This window comes from Aquarana catesbeiana, unplaced genomic scaffold (assembly GCF_042186555.1).
Source record: "Aquarana catesbeiana isolate 2022-GZ unplaced genomic scaffold, ASM4218655v1 unanchor237, whole genome shotgun sequence".
Classification (NCBI taxonomy): Eukaryota; Metazoa; Chordata; class Amphibia; order Anura; family Ranidae; genus Aquarana; species Aquarana catesbeiana.
Window position 1 is genome coordinate 101,501 of NW_027362665.1, and position 27,262 is coordinate 128,762.

Below are 27,262 nucleotides of genomic sequence, written 5' to 3' on the forward strand. Positions count from 1 at the left end.
ATATTTTTTTTCATTTAATACATATTTTTGTTATAATTTTACCTTGAACAAGATAGCAATAAAAAAATGAAAAATAGTAAAGGAAGAAATGCAATTGGTCAGTAAAATGACTTGTCTGGAATGTGGAGGCAGAGTCATTATTAATTTGTGTACAATACAATACACAACGTGTTACATTATTATAACAAAGTATTGTAGAAAAGATCACACCATAGAAAATGGGGGAAAGTAGAAAATAAACCCGGATATGAAGGTGACATTTGTGTACGAGGAACACCTTAACAATTGCCACCATTTTATTCTCCAGGGCCTCTGCTTTCAGAAAATATATGTTTGGGGGTTTTATCTAATCTTCAGGCCCAAAATCTCCATATTACCATGTGTGCAAAAATAATGGAAAACCAGCTCTGGCAGTGAAAGGGTTAATGTGAGCTAGATGGGATCACTCTGCTGTGGTCACACTCTAAACATTAGAGCTCCCCTAGCTGTAGCCTGGTAATAACATTGATAGGAGGTCTATTCATTTATCTGCTACATACTTCCCATCTTTATATAAACGTCTCCTGACATTTAGGGGTCTATTCATAAATAATTTACATAATAATTCACCCAATGAAAATACATGTACATTCCTTCTGTGTGAATGAGGGAAAATGGAGTTTAATTGGCTATTTGCTGGTCGAATAATTTCCATTGATTTAAAATAGAAAATACTACATTTGCCACTAGCTGGAGATAATTGCTATTATACTTAGTACCATCTAAAGTTCAAACATAGTATTTCTCATTTAAATTCAATGGTTAGTCTAATAGTGTTGGCTTATTTAAGTTATATCCTTCAGTGTGTACTGTACTGATAAGTGTATGAGTATGATCTCAGGTATTAGTATGAAGACATGTCTGATGAAGGAGATTAAGAGGTCTATTTTTCAAAAAATGTATTAGACTAATGTGACAATCATTCATCCAGCTGTTACCATTTCTGGCTGTGATTTAACACAGTGATTTCCTATGATCATCAGCTCCATCTAGTGGCCATAATCGGGTATTTTTCCTGAAATACCCCAATTAGTGCAATACTGCATTATGATCATTAGATGGAGTTAAGGAAATCAGTGTATGAAATAAAATACGGCCAATATTCATCATGGCTGGACGAATGCCGGTCATAACTGTTCAACTTTTTTTTTTTAATTAGACCTCTAATTGTTTGTAAAATGTTACACCACAAAATGCACTCAGCCAATGAAAGGTAATGACTCCATTTTTATTTTTCTCTGGCTATCAATGGCCAACACGGTACAACACTTCATCCATGTCTTTGGTGATCTCTTTATGAACTGTTTCTTACATGATGAAGATCAGTCATGGAGTATATCTGATTACCAACAATACAGACCTGATCACGGATGTGGAAATATGGGGCAATTTAGGTAACAGCGATCACAGGTCAATTGGCTTCAGTATAAATAACACAAATAGGAAACATAAGGGGAATACAAAGACACTGAATTTCAAAAGAGCCAACTTCCCTAAACTACAAACCTTGCTAAAAGGCATAAATTGGGATAAAATATTAGGAACAAAGAATACAGAGGAAAGATGGGTTTGCTTTAAGATCATATTAAATAAGGGAATTAGCCAATGCATCCCATAGGGTAATAAATTTAAAAGGGCGAACAAAAGTCCTGGATGGCTTAACTCCAATGTAAAAAATGCATATAAAAGCAAAGGAGAAGGTCTTCAAAAAATACAAGGTTGAGGGATCACTATCAGCATTCAGACTTTATAAAGAATGCAACAAGAAATGTAAGGGTGCAATAAGGACGGCTAAGATAGACAATGAAAGACACATAGCGGAGGAGAGCAAACAAAACAGTAAAAAAGGGTGGACAGACCATATTGGCCCCATAAAGAATGAGGAAGGACATCTGGTTACAAAGGATGGGGAGATGGCGAAGGTATTGAATTTATTCTTCTCCTCAGTCTTCACGAGTGAATCGAGGGCTTCAGTAACCAAAACTGCAGTGTGTATCCTTAATGACACAACACAGGAAGCACCTCCATGGTTAACAGATGACAGAATTAAAATTAGACTTGAGAAACTTAACATTAATAAATCACCGGGACCAGATGGCTTGCACCCGAGGGTACTTAGGGAACTCAGTCAAGTAATTGCCAGACCGTTGTTCCTAATTTTTACTGACAGTCTACTGACTGCAATGGTACCAGCTGATTGGAGAAAAGCCAATGTAGCACCAATATTTAAAAAGGGCCCAAAATACATCCCTGGGAATTACAGACCAGTCAGCCTAACATCAATAGTATGTAAATTCTTGGAGGGGATGATAAGGGACTATATACAAGATTTTAGTAATGAGAACGGTATCATTAGCAGTAATCAGCATGGATTCATGAAGAATCGTTCTTGCCAAACCAATCTATTAACCTTCTATGAGGAGGTGAGTTGCCATCTAGATAAAGGAAGGCCCGTAGACGTGGTGTATCTGGATTTTGCAAAAGCATTTGACACAGTTCCCCATAAATGTTTACTGTACAAAATAAGGTCCGCTGGCATGGACCATAGGGTGAATACATGGATTGAGAACTGGCTACAAGGGGGAGTTCAGAGGGTGGTGATAAATGGGGAGTACTCAGAATGGTCAGGGGTGGGTAGTGGGGTCCCCCAGGGTTCTGTGCTGGGACCAATCCTATTTAATTTGTTCATAAACGACCTGGAGGATGGGATAAACAGTTCAATCTCTGTATTTGTGGACAATACTAAGCTAAGCTAGGCAATAACTTCTCCGCAGGATGTGGAAACCTTGCAAAAAGATCTGAACAAATGAATGGGGGAGGGGCAACTACATGGCAAATGAGGTTCAATGTAGAAAAATGTAAAATAATGCATTTGGGTGGCAAAAATATGAATGCAATCTATAGACTGGGGGGAGAACCTCTGGGGGTAGATGATAGGCTCAGCAATGGCATGCAATGCCAAGCTGCTGCTAACAAAGCAAACAGAATATTGGCATGCATTAAAAAGGGGATCAACTCCAGAGATAAAACGATAATTATCCCGCTCTACAAGACTCTGGTCCGGCCGCACCTAGAGTATGATGTCCAGTTCTGGGCACCAGTCCTCAGGAGGGATGTACTGGAAATGGAGCGAGTACAAAGAAGGGCAACAAAGCTAATAAAGGGTCTGGAGGATATTAGTTATGAGGAAAGGTTGCGAGCTCTGAACTTATTCTCTCTGGAGAAGAGACGCTTAAGAGAGGATATGATATCAATATACAAATACCGTACTGGTGACCCCACAATAGGGATAAAACTTTTTTTGCAGAAGGGAGTTTAACAAGACTCGTGGTCACTTATTAAAATTGGAAGAAAAGAGGTTTAACCTTAAACTACGTAGAGGGTTCTTTACTGTAAGGGTGGCAAGGATGTGGAATTCCCTTCCACAGGCGGTGGTCTCAGTGGGGGGGGCATTGATAGTTTCAAGAAACTATTAGATAAGCACCTGGACGATCACAACATACAGGGATATACAATGTAATACTGACATAATCTAGCAATGAACTTGATAGACTTTTGTCTTTTTTCAACCTCACCTACTATGTAACTATGTAGCTATATCTGAAGTGTATATTAGTGTGTGCTTCTTCCCCACATGAGAGCTGTGATGTCCATGAACATTCATATAGAAGACATTTCCCGCACTTAAGACACTAATACACTTCAAGGGTTGTGTGGGATCCCTGATGTACAGGAAGACAGGACTTCAGTGAGGAACAATTCCCTCACTCAAGACAGGAAAGTGGCTTCTTCCTTGTGTAAGATCTCTGATGTGTGGAAAGATGGGACTTCTGTGTCAAACATTTCCCGCACTAAGGACAGGAATATGGCTTCCCCTCGGTGTGAGATCTCTGATGTCTGTTAAAACTGGAATTGTCTGAAAAACATTTCCCGCACTCAGGACAGGAATGCGGTTTCTCCCCCGTGTGAGATCTCTGATGTATGCGAAGACTGGACTTCTGTGAAAAACATTTCCCACACTCAGGACAGGAATACGGCTTCTCCCCTGTGTGAGATCTCTGATGTTTGTCAAGACTGGACTTTACTGAAAAACATTTCCCACACTCAGGACAGGAATACGGCTTCTCCCCCGTGTGAGATCTCTGATGTGTGTCAAGACTGGACTTTACTGAAAAACATTTCCCGCACTCAGGACAGGAAAACGGCTTCTCCCCCGTGTGAGATCTCTGATGTTTGTTAAGATCGTACTTCTGTGTAAAACTTTTCCCACACTCAGGACAGGAATATGGCTTCTCCCCCGTGTGAGATCTCTGATGAATGTAAAGATAGGACTTATCTGAAAAACATTTCCCGCACTCAGGACAGGAATACGGCTTCTCCACCACGTGAGATCTCTGATGTCTGTAAAGATTGGACTTCTCTGAAAAACATTTCCCGTACTCAGCACAGGAATACGGCTTCTCCTCCGTGTGAGATCTCTGATGTGTGGAAAGATTGGACTTCTCTAAAAAACATTTCCTGCACTCAGGACAGGAATACGGCTTCTCCCCTGTGTGAGATCTCTGATGTTTGGAAAGAGTGGACTTCTGTGAAAAACATTTCCCACACTCAGGACAGGAATGTGGCTTCTCCCCCGTGTGAGATCTCTGATGTGTGGAAAGACTGGCCTTCTCTGAAAAACATTTCCCGCACTCAGCACAGGAATACGGCTTCTCCTCCATGTGAGATCTCTGATGTGTGGAAAGATTGGACTTCTCTGAAAAACATTTTTCGCACTCAGGACAGGAATATGGCTTCTCTCCCGTGTGATATCTCTGATGTCTGTAAAGATTGCTCTTCAGCGAAAAACATTTCCCACACTCTGGACAGGAATACGGCTTCTCCCCCGTGTGAGATCTCTGATGTATGGAAAGACTGGACTTTTGTGAAAAACATTTCCCGCATTCAGGACAGGAATACGGCTTCTCTCCTGTGTGAGATCTTTTATGCACATTAAGTTTAGATTTAGAACGGAAACACTTCCCGCATTCAGTACAGGAAAGTCTCTTATCTGTTGGAAGGACGGCACCGTCCCTCACAGTCTGAGGTTCCTCAGGATAAGAGGAATACGATGGTCCATCTACACTGTGTGGTGCCGGATGGACATTTGAGGTAGTCGGGTTTTCTCCTGAACTATACTGTATGATGTCCTCATCTTCTACTTTACAGTCTGGAGACAAAGTGAGACAATCCTCTGAGGTTTTCCTCATCTCCCATCCATCTACTAAAATAGAAATAAAAAGATTATTACTAGACATGAGCAGATTGGTTCCCCTAAACCAGGACTCCGCCCACATCAGGCAGCTTTGTCTCTGAGGATCTTACAATTCCCCCCTCAAGGTAACTAGTAAATGGGTCCTCTGTAGGGCGGCAACTAATGATTATTTTCATAATTGATTAGTTGGCTGATTATTGTTTTGATCAACTAATTGGATAAAAACCTCAAAAAAAGGTTGGTGTATAATTTAGCTAATATTCTTGAATATCTATATACAGCGGTAAATATAAATATCCAGATATATAGTTGGATATTTAATCCACTCTGAATAACAGACAGATAGATGTATTATTAGAGGGAGAATCTGCTACATATCAGAATCAGAGATCAACATTATTAAAAAGTAAAAAAGAGGTAAAACGCTGTTTTGCAGATGATCAGACAGGAGTGTAATATAATATGATGGATGACAGACTCCCTTGTCATAGACAGGTAGGTGGGTACAAGCTCCCTGCACCTGATGTCACCTATGCTGGCCAAACACAAACTCATTCTTCTTTCAAAAAAACATTCATCCAATTTTCTAACCATTAGTGGGTCAAATCGGCATTCATTTTCCACCACAGTGATGGGAAAATTCAAAGGAGCAGAACAGAAAACTTTTCTCCATCAAACAAATTTTCACATCATGTATGTGGTTTGTGGTCAGAAGTTACATTCATTTTATAACTGAATGTTTAAAACAAGAGGAATTTTCTAATTACACTCGTCCATTCATCGAATGTACAAATAATTTTCATACAAATATTTGTGTGAATATTGTCTTCCAAAAATTTATCCGTGTATGGCCAGCATAGGACATTTAGTAGAAGCAGCATTATTTTATTTAATCATCTGTTATGATGGGGTTAAAAAATAGTCCTTTATAGTACAAAAACAGCAGATAATCACTACTATAAGGGATTCATTTATACTGTAAAATAGTGAAAGTAATATATCTTATATCATATATATATAAAAATAAATATACCCAGAAGTAGGATATATGGGGATTTTACCTGGGAGTCACACATGAAGATATATGGAGGTTAGAGGGGGAGGGGGGACTTTTATATTAAAGTAATACTGAAAGCTGAGACTTTTTTTTCATGGATATAATAATTTTATATATAATGCACAATACTAATAAACTTTTACTTTATGTAATAGTAATGCATTCTATCACCTCCAGTCTATCAGCCTCCACCTTCTCTGGGGTCAGATGCTGATCTTCCCTGCACAGAGCCCTTAAAGTCATTGTAAATGTTGGATTTCTTTTTTAAACAAACTTATCATACTTACCTCTCGGGATGCACAGAAATTTCAGCGGCCAAAAAAAGAAAATGCCGAAAATTGTGTTTTCGGCACATTGCCAAAAGTAAAATATTGCCGATAATGGAGCGGAAAATTATGGAGCTTCTCCTCCCTCCTACAGAGCGGAGATCTCCGTGTGTCACGGAGCTGTGTTTGAATTGCCAGGGTTGCAGTAACAATGTCCCGCCTCCTGTGATAGACGGCACACTGATCCAATGGTGGCACATTGACTCTGTGACGTGATCACAGGAGGCGGGACATTGTTACTGCAACCCTGGCAATTCAAACACAGCTCCGTCACACATGGAGATCGCCGCTTTAATCCGGGCACTGGTGAGGCTGCATGACGGGCACTGGTGAGGCTGTATGACGGGGACTGATGACGCTGCATCTGACGGGCACAGGTAAGGTTGCATTAATCTCCTACATCATGTCTGCAGTCTCTGACCATCTTCTGTATCATGTCTGCTAGAGGTGCACCGAATGGACATTTTGCTAATACTATAGCAGTGTGTTTAAGTAAGAGATTGCAGACATGATACAAGAGATGTCAGAGACTGAGGACATGATACAAGAGATGGATTTTATAGTATCATAATAATGTAATGTACAACATAGAGTATATAGTGTAGGGGTCAGGAGTATATCATGTACAATATAAATTATGCAGTAGGTCAGGACTCATAATACTGGTATTCAGTGTCGTGAATAATCAGTCAGAATAAGTTGTGCCTTTCTAAGGACAGGTTTCCCGCACAACAATTATTATTGAGTAATTTTTAACGAGGATATTTTTAAGATACAAAATCAATCTATATGACACAGTCTGTGCATGTGAAACTTATTCATGGAGACGTGAGCATACGAAACAGTTATTTATTGGTTGACAAAAACAAATAATCACATGAAATTAAGATACCGATTGCGTTACATGAACGTCTTGAAAATCAATAAAAACACTTGCAAAATGGGCGTACCGTCCCTTTGACCTAATACCACCATGATAACTTCTCGGTAGAATCAATAACCTTGTGAAATTGACAATTAAACAGAACATCTGTATTTCACACGTACAACCGTTACTATACTGCAGGTAAGTAAGTGGTTAAAATGTGAAATAAATTAGACGTTTGTTTTGTCAATAAATGTGGCAACTATGCAAAAAGAAAAATATGATGAAAAATATGAATCTTTAGAGAAAAATCTACAAGGCGGTTATTGATTCGAGAGAATGATTATCAACTGTATAATATTCAATACATCAATATTTGAGAGAACATATCAATATTTGAGAGAACATACAAGATAAAATCAACATGACATAATTACCCATTCCAGGATGGCTACAGTTCCTATTGGCTGGTTACCAGAGTTAAGATGGCTGCCGCAGTTTCAAAATGGATACTCTTAAAGAGGATTTACTCCTTGTGACCTCCGAGTTCTAAGTATTAGGTGTTGAGGAATCTTCATGAATGTAAAGATATGTATTCATGCATGGTGCATGAGTGTCAGTCTGTGAGTGTGTGTGTCTCCCAGTGTCCCCCCTCAGGGTGGATCCCTGAGCTTCCATCTTCCTTTTTTCTTTCTCCTGGCATCTTACTTACCTCTAAATACCATTTCAGATAATAAGACCATAAAAATTATAATGGCTCTGCCCAAAAGGACATGGCCTCTTTTCTACTGGTTTAAGAGACTTAATTATTAACCTTTCCTGGGAATTTAGTGAGTTCAAATAATACCACCTTTAACCACCAGGTGTCTCACATGTGTTTTGAGTTTATATTTTTAAGTTAATATGTTCTATTTTCATAATGTGTATAATGGTAAGGATAGTATATACCTTTACAAATTCTGGTATTCGGTCTAATATAAAATATACTCAGTATAATCTTGATTAATCACTATTACATAAACTGGTTACATATCTATGTCTCTATAAAAGTATGTCTGTAAAAACTGGTCTATCTATGAAATACACACGTTGTTATATATATTCATCAATACTACATAAAAATTATTATCTATATCGATACCTGTATACCTTCTGGTATCTCCAATGAATATTTGTTTATCCAAGCATAGGCTACAGTCTTTTATATAGTTATAATCCTAATTATATGTTATTCCTAATACTAATTAGTTTCTTAAAACACTTCTACTTATAAAATCACACTTTCATATATATTTTCTTCATACCAAAGTTGTTGGGTCCGCAGATGCCAAAATTATAATATGTCTCTGTGACCTACAATGTCATAGATAGTTTGAAATGACTTATAATAACCTTATAGATACTTTTAAAATATTTTTGACTTGCACAAACTTCAAATCTTTCCCAGTGGGTGTTTAGAGATGACTTGTAGTCTAAACAGTTCCTAAAAATTCACACAATGGGTTTTGTTAGCCAAGGTGTTAGCTATTTGAACAGTCCCTCACTTGAACGCAATGGGTTTAGGACAGGTGAAGTTATTTCTATGTGAGAATAGTCTGTATAACCTTATGGCTATAAGGGTAGCTTTCGTTTATTCACTAATACCATGTAAATATCTCCTTGTTTTGTGACGAGATACACTACTGTTCCAGCAGTTTTCCTCACAATCAGGGATGAGCTTCGAGTTCGAGTCGAACTCATGTTCTACTCGAACATTGGCTGTTCGCAAGTTCGCCGAACAGCGAACAATTTGGGGTGTTCGCGGCAAATTCGAATGCCGCGGAACACCCTTTAAAAGTCTATGGGAGAAATCAAAAGTGCTAATTTTAAAGGCTTATATGCAAGTTATTGTCATAAAAAGTGTTTGGGGACCCGGGTCCTGCCCCAGGGGACATGGATCAATGCAAAAAAAAGTTTTAAAAACGGACGTTTTTTCAGGAACAGTGATTTTATTAATGCTTAAAGTCAAACAATAAAAGTGTAATATCCCTTTAAATTTCGTACCTGGGGGGTGTCTATAGTATGCCTGTAAAGAGGCGCATGTTTCCTGTGTTTAGAACAGTCTGACAGCAAAATGACATTTGGAAGGAAAAAACTCATTTAAAACTACCCGCGGCTACTGCATTGCCGACAATACACATAGAAGTTCATTGATAAAAACGGCATGGGAATTCCCCACAGGGCAACCCCGAACCAAAATGAAAAAAAAAAAATGATGTGGGGGTCCCCCTAAATTCCATACAAGGCCCTTCAGGTCTGGTATGGATATTAAGGGGAACCCCAGCCAAAATTAAAAAAAAAAATTGATGTGGGGTTCCCCCTAAATTCCATACCAGACCCTTCAGGTCTGGTATGGATTTTAAGGGGAACCCCGCGCCAAAAAAAAAAAAAAAAACGGCGTGGGGTTCCCCCAAAAATCCATACCAGACCCTTATCCGAGCACGCAACCTGGCAGGCCGCAGGAAAAGAGGGGGGGACGAGAGTGCGCCCCCCCCCCCTCCTGAACCGTACCAGGCCACATGCCCTCAACATTGGGAGGGTGCTTTGGGGTAGCCCCCCAAAACACCTTGTCCCCATGTTGATGAAGACAAGGGCCTCATCCCCACAACCCTGGCCGGTGGTTGTGGGGGTCTGCGGGCGGGGGGCTTATCGGAATCTGGAAGCCCCCTTTAACAAGGGGACCCCCAGATCCCGGCCCCCCCCCCTGTGTGAAATGGTAAGGGGGTACTTACCCCTACCATTTCACTAAAAAACTGTCAAAAATGTTAAAAATGACAAGAGACAGTTTTTGACAATTCCTTTATTTAAATGCTTCTTCTTTCTTCCTTCATCTTCTTCTTCTTCTGGCTCTTCTGGTTCTTCCTCCGGCGTTCTCGTCCAGCATCTTCTCCGCGGCGTCTTCTATCTTCTTCTCCTCGGGCCGCTCCGCACCCATGGCATGGGGGGGGAGGCTCCCGCTCTTCTCTTCATCTTCTTCTCTTCTTCATCTTCTTCTTCTTCTTCTCTTCTTCCTTCTTCTGTTCTTCATGTCTTCTCCGGGCCGCTCCGCAGCCATGCTGGCATGGAGGGAGGCTCCCGCTGTGTGACGGCGTCTCTTCGTCTGACGGTTCTTAAATAACGGGGGGCGGGGCCATCCGGTGACCCCGCCCCCCTCTGACGCACGGTGACTTGAGGGACTTCCCTGTGACGTCACGGGGAATGCCACAGGGAAGTCCCGTCATGTCACCGTGCGTCAGAGGGGGGCGGGGTCACCGGGTGGCCCCGCCCCCCGTTATTTAAGAACCGTCAGACGAAGAGACGCCGTCACACAGCGGGAGCCTCCCTCCATGCATGGATGCGGAGCGGCCCGGAGAAGACATGAAGAACAGAAGAAGGAAGAAGAGAAGAAGAAGAAGAAGATGAAGAAGAAGAAGAAGATGAAGAAGAGAAGAAGATGAAGAGAAGAGCGGGAGCCTCCCCCCCATGCCATGGGTGCGGAGCGGCCCGAGGAGAAGAAGATAGAAGACGCCGCGGAGAAGATGCTGGATGAGAACGCCGGAGGAAGAACCAGAAGAGCCAGAAGAACCAGAAGAAGAAGAAGATGAAGGAAGAAAGAAGAAGCATTTAAATAAAGGAATTGTCAAAAACTGTCTCTTGTCATTTTTAACATTTTTGACAGTTTTTTAGTGAAATGGTAGGGGTAAGTACCCCCTTACCATTTCACACAGGGGGGGGGCCGGGATCTGGGGGTCCCCTTGTTAAAGGGGGCTTCCAGATTCCGATAAGCCCCCCGCCCGCAGACCCCCACAACCACCGGCCAGGGTTGTGGGGATGAGGCCCTTGTCCTCATCAACATGGGGACAAGGTGTTTTGGGGGGCTACCCCAAAGCACCCTCCCAATGTTGAGGGCATGTGGCCTGGTACGGTTCAGGGGGGGGGGGCGCACTCTCGTCCCCCCCTCTTTTCCTGCGGCCTGCCAGGTTGCGTGCTCGGATAAGGGTCTGGTATGGATTTTTAGGGGGACCCCACGCCGTTTTTTTTTTTTTTTTTTGGCGCGGGGTTCCCCTTAAAATCTATACCAGACCTGAAGGGTCTGGTATGGAATTTAGGGGGAACCCCACGTCAATTTTTTTTTTTAATTTTGGCTGGGGTTCCCCTTAATATCCATACCAGACCTGAAGGGCCTTGTATGGAATTTAGGGGGACTCCCACATCATTTTTTTTTTTTAATTTTGGTTCGGGGTTGCCCTGTGGGGAATTCCCATGCCGTTTTTATCAATGAACTTCTATGTGTATTGTCGGCAATGCAATAGCCGCTGTAGTTTTAAATGTGTTTTTTCCTTCAAAATGTCATTTTGCTGTCAGACTGTTCTAAACACGGGAAACATGCGCCCCTTTACAGGCATACTATAGACACCCCCCAGGTACGAAATTTAAAGGGATATTACACTTTTATTGTTTGACTTTAAGCATTATTAAAATCACTGCTCCTGAAAAAACGGCCGTTTTTAAAACTTTTTTTTGCATTGATTCATGTCCCCTGGGGCAGGACCCAGGTCCCCAAACACTTTTATTGACAATAACTTGCATATTAGCCTTTAAAATTAGCACTTTTGATTATTCATGTTCGTGTCCCATAGACTTTAACGGTGTTCGCGTGTTCGAACAAATTTTTTTCCTGTTCGCATGTTCTGGTGCGAACCGAACAGGGGGGTGTTCGGCTCATCCCTACTCACAATACATGCTTGTAAAAATCTTCAATATTTTTTATTTTTTTATTTTTTTTTAATAATCTTTATTTATCAAAACATTTTCAGAAATACATTTATCAAACCTATATACATCCATATAATAAAACAATTCTTACATTTTTGTCAAAACGTCATTCAAGATTTCTTTTACATTTTAATTCTTCGTATTATTAAATCAAGGATGTAAAAACATATATTTAAAACCTATTTACCTATCCATCTCCCCACACTCATACCCATTCATACTAACAGAAGAAAGAGAAAAAAAATAAATAAAGAGAGAAAAAAAAAAAAAAAAAGGGAAAACATTGTGTTCTTTACTAATTCTATGTTGTCCTCAAAAGTCTCGAAGAGGGTCTGAACTCCTCCCATCTAGTCCATATATTTAATCTTGGTTTTTTTAACCTTTCTTCTATTATCATTCTTTCCTCCAGGGTACGCATCTCCATCATCTCACACTCCCATTCTATAATAGACGGTACCTGTGTGTTTTTCCATTTTCTTGCTATGACTGTTCGTGCTGCTGTCAAAAAATATTTCAGAATTCCCTTTTTAATCTTTTTTATCGATCCTGGAATCATAGATAAAATTGCTACTTGTATTTCTGGATATAGCTTGATCCCAGTCAGTGCTCTGAAAATCTCGAATATCTTTTGCCAGAATGGTTGGATTTCTGAGCAATAGTACCAAATGTGTGACATTGTGCCTTGAGTTAAATGACACCTCCAGCACCTGTCTGTGTTGTCCGGGTTCATTTTATGTAAATCTACAGGGCATCTATACCATCTGGCTAAGATTTTATAGTTTCTTTCCTTTCCTTTAATTCTGGGTGTCTTGCCTCTCCAAACGAATTTTCCTATTAACCGCTTGCTATCCGCGCTATAGCCGAATGACGGCTACAGCGCGGACCTGCATTCCCGGGAGGCCGTCATATGACGGCCTCCCCTGTGCACGTGCCCTGCGCGCGCCCTGCAGGGCGCGCGTGGAGCGCGCTGTGATCACCGAGTCACTGAGACTCGGGTGATCACCGATCTGTGTAAGGGGCCGGTCCCGGCCCCTTACCATGTGATCAGCTGTCAGCCAATGACAGCTGATCACATGATCAAAACAAAAGCTCTGTGATCGTTTTTTTTTTTCTCCTCGCGCTGACAGTGCGAGGAGAGAAAAAAGCCGATCACCGGCTCAGCTGCAAGGGACATCGGTCCCGAAGAGGAGGAGGCAATAATGCCTCAATTGTGCCTTATAATTATGCCACCAGTACCCCCTGCCAGTGCACCCAGACATTAAAACATCACAGTGCCCACAGTGCCCACCAGTGCCACGTATCAATGCCCATAAGTGCCACCTATCAATGCCTACAGGTGCCACCTATCAATGCCCACCATTGCCACCTAACAATGCCCACCAGTGATGCCAATCAGTGCCAGCTAGCAGTGTACAAGATCAGTGCCCATTATTGCCACCAATCAGTGCCCATCACTGCCACCCATCAGTGCCCATCACTGCCACCTATCAGTGCCCATTGGTGCCGCCTCATCAGCGTACATCAATGAAGGAGAAAAATTACCCTTTTAAAAAATTTTATAACAAAATATATAAAAAAAAAAAAATTTTTTTTTTTTAAAATTCGGTCTTTTTAAATTTTTTTAACAAAAAATAAAAATCGCAGAGGTGATCAAATACCACCAAAAGAAAGCTCTATTTGTGGGGAAAAAATGATAAAAATTTCATTTGGGTACAGTGTTGTATGACCGCGCAATTGTCATTCAAAGTGCATCAGCGCTGAAAGCTGAAAATTGGTCTGGATAGGAGGGGGGTTTAAGTGCCCGGTAAGCAAGTGGTTAATCTATGCAATTTATCCAGATTATTTGTTGAGGGGAAAATAGGTATTGTTTGAAGGACATATAATATTTTGGGCAGTATATCCATCTTTACTATATTTATTCTGCCTATCCAGGAAAACATTCCCTTTTCATAATTTTGTAACGTACTCGCGATTCTTTGTACCATTGGGACATAGTTATACTCCTGTAGCTTATTTAGATCAGTAGGGATATAGATGCCCAAATATTTAATTGCGTTCTCCTGCCATTTAAATGAAAAATCTTTTTTAAGGAGTTCTACCATAGCACTTGATAAGTTAATATTCAGAGCTTCAGATTTACTATAATTTACTTTAAAGTTGCTTAACGTGCCGAATTGATCAAATTCTGCTATCAGATTTGGTATTGATATCAGTGGGTTTGTGATGTACATTAAGATATCATCTGCGTATACAGACATTTTATACTCCTTATCTCCTGCTTTAATTCCCTGTATATCTAAATTTTTCCTGATCGCTATTAATAAATGCTCCATCACCAGTGTATATAGTATTGGGGATAGCGGGCAACCCTGGCGGGTTCCGTTTGTTATGGGGATTATATCCGACAGATCTCCGTTCGCCCGTATCTTAGCTATTGGATTCTTATATAGGGCCATTATTTTATCCAAAAGTATAGGACCCAGTCCCCACTGTGCTAAAGTCTCTCTAAGGAAACTCCATCCCACCCTGTCGAATGCTTTTTCAGCATCAATCGTCAATAGGCAGGATGGGATGGAGCCCCTTTTTGCATGTTCCATCAGTGTAATTGTTTTTAGAGTATTATCTCTAGCTTCTCTTCCTTCTACAAAACCCACTTGATCTAGGTGTATGGAAGTCGGCATTAAAGGAGCAAGTCTATTGGCAATTATTTTAGCATATAATCTCAGATCGATGTTTGTTAGAGAGATAGGTCTATAGTTTCCACATAAGGTATGATCCTTCTCTGGTTTAGGTATAAGTGAGATATAGGCTTGCATACTTTGTGGGACAAAGGATAGTGATGTAGATATTGCAATAAATGTCTGTTTCATAATGGGAACAAGTTCTTCTTTAAATATTTTATAGAATCTTGGGGTAAAGCCGTCAGGGCCTGGACTTTTCCCCAGTACTAATGCATCAATTACATTTTGTATTTCTAACTCTGAAAAGTCTTGATCTAGTTGTATCCTATCTGTCGGAGCTAATACAGGGAGTGCGGTTTCTCTTACGTACTTCTCTATATTGTGTTGGATTCCCTCTGAAACACTATTCGTGGCATAATTGGGAATATTAAGCAGTTTTGTGTAAAAGGTTTGGAACTCTTTCAGTATCTCTTTTGGATCATATCTCATATCGCCTTTTTCTGATTTAATCTTAACAATGGGCTGTGCATTGCCCCGTTGGCGCAGAGCCCTTGCAAGAAGTTTACTTGGTTTGTTACCCTGATGATAGTACAGGGCGTGATTGCTGTCTCTTATCCGTAGGGTTTTTAGTTCTATCTTGTTTTCGGTTAACTCTATTAGCACTTCGCGCTCTGGGTTCTGTTTATGGTGAGCTTCAATTTTGGGTATCTCACTTAACAGTTGAGTCATTCTGTTCCCTTTTACCTTTTTCAATCTGGCCCCATGTTTTATAAAAAGGCCACGAATTACGCATTTTAAAGCTTCCCATTTGATCGGCAGAGAAGTGGTATCTTCCCTGTGATCATGCAGGAAATCTGATATTGCCTTCCTTATTTCTGTCACACAGATCTCATCATAAAGCAAATTATCATTGAGCTTCCAGTTCCCTTTAATACTGTTACTCTTAAGTAGGTCTAGGACCAGAAATATTGGTGCATGATCTGATCATAATGAGCTACCTATTTTGGAAGATAGAGTTTCGGCCATCCCCTTTTGATTAATCAGAAAAAAATCTAGTCTATGATATGTCTTATGAACTACTGAGAAAAAAGTGAAATCCTTTTCTGTTGGGTGTAGTACGCTCCATATATCAATCAACTGATATTTTGTTAACATTTCTAGGAAGTTTTTTTTCTCTCTACCTATCTGCATTATTGAGGGTGCCATAGTATCCATTTCTCTATCAAGGACAATATTAAAGTCTCCTCCAATTATTATTATCCCCTCAGCTTTTTCCATAAGCTGTTTCAATATTTGTATTCCAGCTTTATATTGTCCCTGATTGGGTAGATATATATTAATAAATGTATATTTTTTGCCATATATGATAAGTTTGAGTAATATTGCTCTTCCATCCTTATTATGCCATTCTTCAATCACCTGATGAGGTATTGTTTTGTGTATTGCTATAGAGACACCCTTTGATTTTGAATATCGAAAGGAGTCGTGATACCATGTAGTGTAGAATCTATTTTGTAGCTTTGGGATGTGGTCCGTACGGAAATGCGTCTCCTGGAAAAAAATTACCCCCACTTTTTGTTTATGAAGAGAATATAGAACCTGTGACCTTTTTTTTGCTGAGTTGAGACCTCTAATATTGTAAGAACATATTTTCATGTCTTAGGACAAGATAGAACCAATAAGAAAGGGGAGAAAAAAAAAAAAAACACAGAAAACACAGAAGAAAGAAACCTCCACTCACACACCTCACACCCAATCTATTGACTAAGAAAAAAAATTAGTCTTTCTTACTATCTAAGTAAGTTCCCTACTATGGGGGGTTTTAAGTCTGTTGACCAAGGGTCGCCTCGCGACCGTTGAACTCCTACTGCTTTTTATCATTTCTTCGATCTTACTCTAATTTTGAATCACTTTCGTCCCTATTTCTTTTGATTCTCTTTTTCCCTTCCTACCCTCTCTTTTCTTGGAGAGGGGTATAAAGGGAGGGGGTTTACTATAATATTTCCCAAGCATTTATGTCTTTAATCTTATAGAGTTTATCTTTCCCTTCCTTTCTCCTCTCTCTCCCCTTCCTATCCAGGGGAGAACATAAAAATATAATTTATGACATAATTGTCGGAGGAGAGGAAGAAGAAAGAGAAAAAAAAAAAAAGGGGATCCCCATCTAGTGTTACTATGTTGTTACTATATCCGTATATAATTATTATTACATATCATTTGGTTATATCTTGTAAAAATTATTATCTATTTGTATATATCTTTGCTTTTCTCTTAGTGCAAACAACACAAAAAAAAAAAAAAAAAATTCCCCTCCAGTGCTACTATATTACTATGTGCCTATTGCATGTGTAATTCCATATCTTCTCGTTTAACTAAACTTATAAAAATAATTATCTATCTGTGTGTATATTTGTGTATCTTGGTGAAAAATTCCTTTTTAGATCTACTATAGATATTTTAGTGCACACAATATGTATAATGTATAATTCTCACTATTACAAAAAGAGAAAAAAAAAAAAAAAAAAAGAAAAATTTACTCTTTTTCTTCTCCAGTGCTACTATATTACTATGTGCCTATTGTATATATAATTCCATTTCATCTCGTTTAACTAAACTTATAAAAATTGTTATCTATCTGTGTGTATATTTGTATATCACTTGGTGCAAACATCATAAAAAAAAAAAAAATAAATAAAAATTCTATATCTTCTATAGATATCTTAGTGCAAACAACCTGTATAAAACATTTTCACTATTACAAAAAAAAAAAAAAAAAAAAAACCCTTCCCCTCCCCATCCAGTGTTATTTTGTTATTACCATTTCATATCATTTCATATCATTAAAAAAAAAAAAAAAAAAAAAAAAAAAAAAAAAGCCTCGTCTCCCTCCCCCCGTGCCACAAAAGGATAAATAATAATAATGAAAAAAAAAAAAAAAAAAATTCTACATCGTCTATAGATATCTTAGTGCAAACAACCTGTATAAAACATTTTCACTATTACATGAAAAAAAAAAAAAAAAAAAAATTTTCCCATCTAGTGTTATTTTGTTATTACCATTTCATATCATTTCATATCATGGAAAAAAAAAAAAAAGCAAAGCCCCATCTCCCTCCCCCCATGTCACAAAAGGACAAAAAAAAAACAAACAATTTTTAACTCAAGATTATACTTGGTTTTCCCATTTTTTCATCTAATCCCACCTCCCTTTTTGCCTTCCACAGGCCCCCTTATATTTTCCTATAAGTTTGCATATATTTTATGGGCCAGTCCGGCAATGCCAGCTCTGCGGTTCCTATAATCGCTAAAAATTCCGGTAAGTCCTCCAGATCTCTAAATGAGATAATCTGTCCTTCCTTTTGGATTTGCAGCTGGAATGGAAATTTCCAGCTATAGTGAATTTTATTTTTTATTAGTTGCTCTACCAGGGGCTTCAGCGCTCTTCTGCGATCCAATGTATATTTTGATATATCTTGAAAAAACAGGAGAGGTTCTCCTTCAAATTGAATACTTTTGTTTTGGTGGGCTGCAAGCATGACTTTGTCTTTAATATGAGCATAATGCATTTTGCAAATAATATCCCGAGGTTTATTAATATCTGGTTTCCTTGTTCCTGCTACCCGGTGTGCTCTTTCAATAATTAGGTCTTTTATATCAATATCTTGGGTAATTTCCTGGAATATTTTTTGTAGTGTTGTTATAAGTTCTTTTGGGCCCACTGACTCCTTTAATCCTCTTATTCTTATGTTGGATCTTCTGCTTCTATTCTCCTGTTCGTCTAAGTTATTTATTATTTGCTTTAATTGGGTTTCTTGTTTCTGCATTTTTTCTTTTATCTTTAGCATTTCCTGTTCCGTTTTTAACATTCTCTTATCAATATTGTCTGTCTTCTCTTGCATATTTTTTGTAGATATTTTAAGCTCTTGGATCTCCTCTTTATATGATTTTTCTAACCTGTGTACGTATTGGTCCATATCTGCCCTGGTGGGTAGCGAGCGAATATAAGCTCTTATATCCCATTTTTCTTTATCTTCCTCTTTGTGTTCACTTGAAGACCCTGTTGTATCCATTGGTGAGCTATTTCTGGGGTGATTTAATTGCTCTTCCCCTGATGATCTAGATGTTTCTATTGGTTCTGCTATATTTGACAGATCATGCGATAATTGTAGCATCTGTGTTGCCTGAGGAGAACAACTGAAGTTGTTGAAAAAATTCCTTAATATCAGTTGTTTGTGAAGGTTGTACCCCTGTAGTGCTTTTGTTCATGCCTTCTGCTTTATCTTTTTTACTTTTTTGGGGTTGCGGGGTTTTATTACTCTTCTTAGGGGCCATAATTCTTTCCTTCCCCTTCCTTTTTCCTCTTAACCCCTTTATCTTCTCTCTCTACGTGTCCCTTATCTTTTTCTTATTTTCCCTTTATTTTATCTCTTATTTTCTTTTTCTTTCCTCTTTTCTTTTTCCCTCTCCTTTTTACTTCTCTTGATGTCCTCTGTTTTTGTGTTTGAAAATAACAAGAAAAATGACAGGGCAGGGGAAGCAGAGGGGTATTATATGCTTAAATTCCTTATAAGAGCTTTTAAGAGCTATATCTTTATGTCCTTAGTATGTTACACAGATTTCAAGATACTCAAACATTTCAAAAAGTGATATAGGAAGCGCTGGAGACATGTCCTACCTGCAGCTTCAATCTTCAATCAATGTTCAGCATTGTTCAGCAATGTTCAATGGATTAATAGCTAGATAGTGGTTTAGTTTCAGAGTAGGCGGCTGACCTTTATGATTTGGAGATTCTGGGTTTGTCTTCTCTCTGTCATTCCGTTTTTGGAGTTACTGCCGGAGAGGACGCTCTCAAGCGAGGACCCCTGCCGTCCGCTCTCGCAGACTCACAGAGGCTCCCGCCTCCTCGCGTCCGCTGTCTCCCGACTCACGGTTCTCCACGGGGTTATCTCCCGTCACGTCTCCCGCAGGTCTCCGCTCCTCTGGATCAAAGGTACGCCTCTACCACATCTATCGCTCTCACTGCCGCCTCAGTACTGCATTGCCTCTGTGTTGTGCTAACCAGCTGGGTAGGTAAGAGCGGGATTTACTTCAGCATAAAGCCGGTGGCATAGCAAAAGCCTGCATCAGCTGAATAGACGTCAGACGCTCAGTGTTAGCAGCATGTCAGTTCACGGTCTGCCTAAGCAGCCATCTTGGTCAGCAGCTCCTCCCCCCTCCCTTCAATATTTGAAGTAGTAGAAAAACTTGGAAAAACATGAGAACCTCTAATTTGTCCTAAAGGTCTCCAAAAGAGCAACAGTTCAATTATTGTAACATCACAGTTCATCTACTTTTTGAGGCCTAAGAAACTCTCATATTTTTGCCAGTAAATATAAAATGGATTCCTTCATGAATTCACAACATCAATAATCAGTGGAAGATGAAATGTTTACATGAGACAAGTTGCAGAGGTCCCACACCGCTGCCTCCCATCTCCTGAGACTGCACTCAGTGACTTGGGTCTGAGACTATACAGACATATCCCTCCACCCGGTACAGCCAGCAGATAACAGAGCAAGTAATCCTGGGAGAATTGTCTGTAAGAGATCTTACTAGACCCGGGTATGGGGCAGAAGACCAAAAGCACATACCCCAGGTGCCCAGATCTAGTAACATCTATGGTGAAAATTAACATTTTTCTGCCAGCTGAACCCCAGAATCTCCATAAATCCAGTCTAGATACATAAATTGTAGGGATGAGCCGAACACCCCCCTGTTCGGGGCTTCCCTGTGACGTCACGGGGAATGCCACAGGGAAGTCCCGTCATGTCCTGTGCGTCAGAGGGGGGCGGAGTCACCGGGTAGCCCCGCCCCCATTATTTAAGAGCCGTCAGAAGAGGAGACACGTCACACAGCGGGAGCCTCCCTCCATGCCAGGATGGATGCAGAGCGGCCCGGAGAAAAAGATGAAGAAGAGAAGAAGATGAAGAGAAGAGCGGGAGCCCCCCCCCATGCCATGGGTGCGGAGCGGCCCGAGGAGAAGAAGATAGAAGACGCCGCGGAGGAGATGCTGGATGAGAACGCCGGAGGAAGAACCAGAAGAAGATGAAGGAAGATAGAAGAAAGAAGAAGCATTTAAATAAAGGAATTGTCAAAAACTGTCTCTTGTCATTTTTGACAGTTTTTTAGTGAAATGGTAGGGGTACTTTTGTACCCCCTTACCATTTCACACAGGGGGGGGCCGGGATCTGGGAGTCCCCTTGTTAAAGGGAGCTTCCAGATTCCGATAAGCCCCCCGCCCGCAGACCCCCACAACCACCGGCCAGGGTTGTGGGGATGAGGCCCTTGTCCTCATCAACATGGGGACAAGGTGTTTTGGGGGGATACCCCAAAGCACCCTCCCAATGTTGAGGGCATGTGGCCTGGTACGGTTCAGGAGGGGGGGCACTCTCTCGTCCCCCCCCTTTTCCTGTGGCCTGCCAGGTTGTGTGCTTGGATAAGGGTCTGGTATGGATTTTTGGGGGGACCCCACGCCATTTTTTTAAAAAATTTTGGTGCGGGGTTCCCCTTAAAATCCATACCAGACCTGAAGGGTCTGGTATGGAATTTAAGGGGAACCCCCACGTCATTTTTTTTTTAAATTTTGGTTCGGGGTTCCCCTGTGGGGAATTCCCATGCCGTTTTTATCAATGAACTTTTATGTGTATTGTCGGACCGGCAATGTAATAGCCGCGAGTAGTTTTAAATTACTTTTTTCCTTTGAAATGTCATTTTGCTGTCAGACTGTTCTAAACACGGGAAACATGCGCCCCTTTACAGGCATACTATAGACACCCCCCAGGTACGAAATTTATTGTTTGACTTTAAGCATTATTAAAATCACTGCTCCTGAAAAAAAGGCCGTTTTTAAAACTTTTTTTTGCATTGATCTATGTCCCCTGGGGCAGGACCCAGGTCCCCAAACTTTTTATGACAATAACTTGCATATAAGCCTTTAAAATTAGCACTTTTAATTTTCCTATAGACTTTTAAAGGGTGTTCCGCGGCATTCGATTTTGCCGCGAACACCCCAAATTGTTCGCTGTTCGGCGAACTTGCGAACAGCCGATGTGCGAGTCGAACATAAGTTCGACTCGAACTCGAAGCTCATCCCTAATAAATTGTGTCTGCAGCACAGAGAAGGAAGATTATCCGAGAGAAATACAGGAATACAGGACAGGGGAACACAGCTCAGGAAAGTGACCAGGGGATTACAGGCTGATATCACCCAGTCCCCGCCCTACTCTGGCACAATCAGTGAGCAGTATGGGTGGAGGAATGTATTTAGTGTTAATGACCCACCTGTGCTGATCTCTGTAGGAGTGTCCTCCTCTATAAATGTCCCCGTTATTCCATCCTCCTCCATAGACTGCTGATCATCCCTCACATACCTCTCTTCTTCTTCTGATTTAACCTCAAATTCTATATCGATTGGATCTCCACTCTAAATCAAGAAAATGAGAGAGAATATCATCTGTAAGATATAAGATTTATTATTGTGACATCACATAAAAAAAATATACACATTGGTGTTGATTTACTAAAGGCAAATCCACTACGCACTACAAGTGCACATGGAAGTGCAGTTGCTGTAGATCCGAGGGGAAGATCTTAAAAGAGGGGAAGCTCTGCTGATTTCTATCATCCAATCGTATGCAAGCAAAAATGCTGTTTTTTTATTTTCCTTCTATGTTCCCCTCATATCTACAGCGAATGCACCACGAAGTGCACAGTGGATTTGCCTTTAGTAAATAAACCCCCCTGTCTTCTCAAGTTCATGTTCTAGATGATCCATCCCACCAACCTTGTAACAGTGAGGGATGGTGTGATCTTCCTGTGTGGAATCCCGGGAATACAGAGGACGGGGACATCTCTCTGGTGGGTTCCTGTAGCTGGATGACTCCACCATGGTGTCCTGGTACAGATCTTTGTGTTCTTTTAGAAACTCCTCCATCACCCCATCCTCATCATCCTCCTCTTTTATCTCTTCTTTTACTTCAACTTTAGACTCTCTCAGGTTTCCACTCTGAATATATAATAAAAATGACATCAATGGTAACAATGCAGATATTGTACAGATCCTAATGATACTATCAGTGATTGTTCCTCATCTACCTGATGATGGTGAGGGATGGTGTGATCTTCCTGTGTGGAATCCCGGGAATACAGAGGATGAGGACATCTCTCTGGGGGGTTCCCATTACTGGATCCATCTGTAGGAAACACACACACTGACTGAATACATTGTTTCTATGTGTTTATCAGATGATGGGGGATCTAGGTGGACCCTCCGTACTGCTCTCTCCTTTACAATAAAGTCTCCTCTTACCCGGTGATGTGAGGGGCGGCTGATTGTCCATCATGACGTCCTTGTAGAGATCCTTGTGTCCTTCTAAATACTCCCACTCCTCCATGGAGAAATAGACAGTGACATCCTGACACCTTATAGGAACCTGACACACACAATGATACAGTCACCATCCAGACACATCCCTTGTCTGTTACTGGATAATGTCCCAGAATTCCCAGAATCCTCCTCACCTCTCCTGTCAGCAGCTCCATCATCTTCTTGGTGACTTCTAGAATCTTCTCCATGTTGTGTCTCTCAGGTTTTAGGGAGTCACATGGAGGCACTGTGATGGTCATATGATCACCTGACTTCACAAGAGGAAATCTCTGTATTGAGGAACCAATAGGAATATCATGTTAGAATCCCAGAATCCTCCTCACCTCTCCGGTCAGGTCTGTGTTTTATTAATAGAGATAAGAGTGATGTCATGTGACCTCCCAGAATCCTCCTCACCTCTCCGGTCAGGTCTGTGTTTTATTAATAGAGATAAGAGTGATGTCATGTGACCTCCCAGAATCCTCCTCACCTCTCCGGTCAGGTCTGTGTTTTATTAATAGAGATAAGAGTGATGTCATGTGACCTCCCAGAATCCTCCTCACCTCTCCGGTCAGGTCTGTGTTTTATTAATAGAGATAAGAGTGATGTCATGTGACCTCCCAGAATCCTCCTCACCTCTCCGGTCAGGTCTGTGTTTTATTAATAGAGATAAGAGTGATGTCATGTGACCTCCCAGAATCCTCCTCACCTCTCCGGTCAGGTCTGTGTTTTATTAATAGAGATAAGAGTGATGTCATGTGACCTCCCAGAATCCTCCTCACCTCTCCGGTCAGCAGGTAGATGATCTCCAGGGTGAGGTTTAGTATCTTCTCAGTCATGTGACTCCGGTCCTCCTCCATCCTCATTGGTGCCGTCATTTGATCTATACAGGTCTCCTTGTAGACGGATAACTTTGGGAAATGAAAGTAAGAATTATTTGGATGGTGTTGGTCACACAATAATAGGATGTGGATGTGAGGGGGGTAATAGGAGGGTTTCTATACATTTAACAACTACTCCCCCCATGGGAACAGATTTAGTTTGGACTGTTTGGTACATTTTTGAGGTGCGGGACCCTCTTGGCTGCTGGATCAGATATTCCCCTTTCTCTGTTGGGTTTGTTTAGTTTCTGAACTGGATTTGATTAGTTTTAGATCTGCAGACAAGGAATGATAAATACGATCCTTCCTTTGACTTGTTTGCTCTGAGGCAGTGATGTGAGGACAATGTCAGGTCATCATGATGTCCAGGAAGGGGAACTTGCTGACTTTTGGTCGGAGTTGTCGGCTAATCAGGATAATTGCCAGAACTCCGGCTGCAAGGCTCCAATCTCCGGCAGCCTGCTGACTGATCGGAGTGATGTCACTGTCACTCTCTGCAGTAAGAGAAGGGATCGGATTGGATAGCAGGAGGATGCTGCTGGTGGAGTACAGAATGTGGGGGAGGAGTCTGTTCTGTACTCTCCAATAGCAACCCATCTGCCATCTATGCTGATTATGAAGATTATAACATGTAGGTGTACTATTTGTTTTTATGGAATAAATGACTTCATCATTCTAATGAGGATCTCGCGCTGTCATTTCTTTGTTGTTTAATCTCCTTGGATCTTCCCGGATCTTTATCTGACAAGCTGCAGGACCCTTGTATGTTGGAATGAACATTTGTCCTCATCATGCTGTTACCATAGACTGCTGTCTGTTGGGCTGGACCTTGTAGTGCACATTACTGGTGTGTGATTTTTATTTCAGTGCTGGTAGGAGGACAGCAGGGGGGAGGGGTTTGTTCTCTTGGTCTATTTTGTATCCTGTAACATATTTCTAGAACGGTGAAATGGTGAGGTGAAGGCTTCCTTCACTTGCTGGCAGAAGGTCCTTAAAAGAGAAGTATGATTTTTTTTTTCTTTCAGATTCATACTTACCTAGGTGGATGCAGCATCGGTCCCCCGGCACCTCTTCACTGAGAACCGATCGATCTAACATCTGCGATGGCTCGGTTCTCACAGCTCTGCCCCCCGCACTCACTGGAGATGTGGAGGGGCGGGGAGCGCCCGTCTCAGTCTCTCAGTGGCTCGCTGAGAGGCTGAGATGGCCATCATTCCAGACACCTGGAAGATCCAGACTTCATTGTGGTGATGATGCGGTGCCTGGACTGATTCCAGTGATGTCCCCAGAGAGAGGACTTCATCCCGCTCTCTGCTGAAAACAGGTCACAAGAGTGCAAAACGAATTGTACTCCTGTAACCCATAGGAGAAGCCCAGCCAAGGGATCTCAAGCTGGACTTCTCCTTTAAGGAGGTGAGAAAAGTATGTGCAGGTGGGGTGAGAGGACCATCAGAGACCAACAGCCTGTGTAGTGTAATAATTGTCCTTTGTAGGCCATGTATGGTCAGGATGGTCATTGTCTTGTCTATTTATTGTCAGTGATGTTTGTTTAGAGGAACATATTACTAGAATTTACCTCCAAAATGAAGAGAATGTTCCGGCCCCATAAGTGGGGAAATGTTCTGTCCCTGAAGGGGTTAATCTAGGTTTCCACACTATATATGTGTGTATCATCATCTGCTGGAGATAAAAGACATCACAGTGACTATGGAGGAAGAGGACGGACATGACGGGGGGTTACTGGGTGTAAATAGAAAATAAGATCTTATTACCTCGTCTACTGTCACATCCAGCAATGTCTCCTCGCTACTTCCTCCCAACTCACCTTTCACCCGGAACTTCCTGTGTGTACCTGACATCACTTCCTGTTTTCCATAGAGACTTCCTGTCTGGGTAGAAGTAAGATCACCATCTTGTGGAGTTCAGTGGAACTGCAGCCCCAAGAAACGTCTCATACTAACCATTCCTGTATAACAGGGCAAAGTTGAAAACATAACTCCCAAAATTGAACTTTTTGGTGAAGAAAATGCAAAAATATATAAAAAAAATCATAAAAATATATATATCAGTCCACTCATAATGAACATGTTAAACATAAATTGCAAGGATGTAATGTTTACATAGGAATGGTGGTGGAGATCTCTCCAAGTAAGAAAATGTCCTTGTATGTGCTTATATTAATAAAATAATTAATGTGAAAAAAGCTGTAATAAAACCATATAAAAATATATAGACTGAGTCATCCACTTCAGCCATAAAGGCATTGTGATTCAAGATCTTCTAGATCACATAGAAGGAGGACTCATCGACATATGTCCCACTTTTTGAGATGGGAATGAGGGACACCTATTAGTAAAAGTATGTAGGCATCGGACACACCCCCTGCCACGCCCCCTTAAAGGAGAATCATACAAAAAAAAATGTATTGGTTAAACCCACAAGTGCTTTTTTACCACTACTATTCCTTTACACTGGCTGTTAAAATTTACAAATGCAGCAATTTAGAAATTGGATGAAAGGTTTAGCACTAGGAAATAATTTTTGAAAGATAAAAAGTACATTTTATATACAACTATATAGATCAGACCAAAATGAGGGACAAATGAGGAGGAAAGAGGGACAGAAGGACATTGTTCCAAATCAGGGACAGTCCCTGGAAATCAGGAACAGTTGGGAGCTATGCATTGATGATTTCATACATTTGTTTGGAAGGATAGAACAATCCTCAGAAGGGAGCATGTAGGATGACAGGAAAGTCTCCTGACTGGTGAGATCCAACAGACATCCCAACTCTCCCACATTTCGGCTGTGGCTCCCTGACACCCGCAAGTGCCGCGCAATATCCCGACTGCAGGGCCAATTCTGGGCGGGTGCGCGGAGTGCACCCAGGGCTGGCGCTACCCCTAGGCAAAACTAGGCAGTCACCTAGGGCACAGCCACAACCGCTGGCTTACCTACTCT

The 27,262-nt window shown here is 41.0% G+C and overlaps 2 protein-coding genes across 2 annotated transcripts in view; one reads left to right on the forward strand and one right to left on the reverse strand.

Moving 5' to 3' along the window:
* Positions 1-27,262, forward strand: part of LOC141122041 (uncharacterized) — a 47,716-nt gene that overhangs the window by 10,614 nt on the left and 9,840 nt on the right. The gene's annotated exons all lie outside the window — the stretch shown is intronic.
* On the reverse strand, positions 145-26,294 carry LOC141122004 (uncharacterized). The gene is made up of 8 exons (XM_073611793.1): positions 26,074-26,294; positions 24,203-24,331; positions 23,576-23,710; positions 23,364-23,487; positions 23,150-23,247; positions 22,839-23,060; positions 22,337-22,478; positions 145-5,302 (listed from the first exon to the last, which is right to left on the reverse strand). The coding sequence occupies exons 1-8, from the start codon at positions 26,158-26,160 to the stop codon at positions 3,891-3,893; spliced, it is 2,349 nt and encodes a 782-aa protein (XP_073467894.1). The 5' UTR covers positions 26,161-26,294; the 3' UTR covers positions 145-3,890.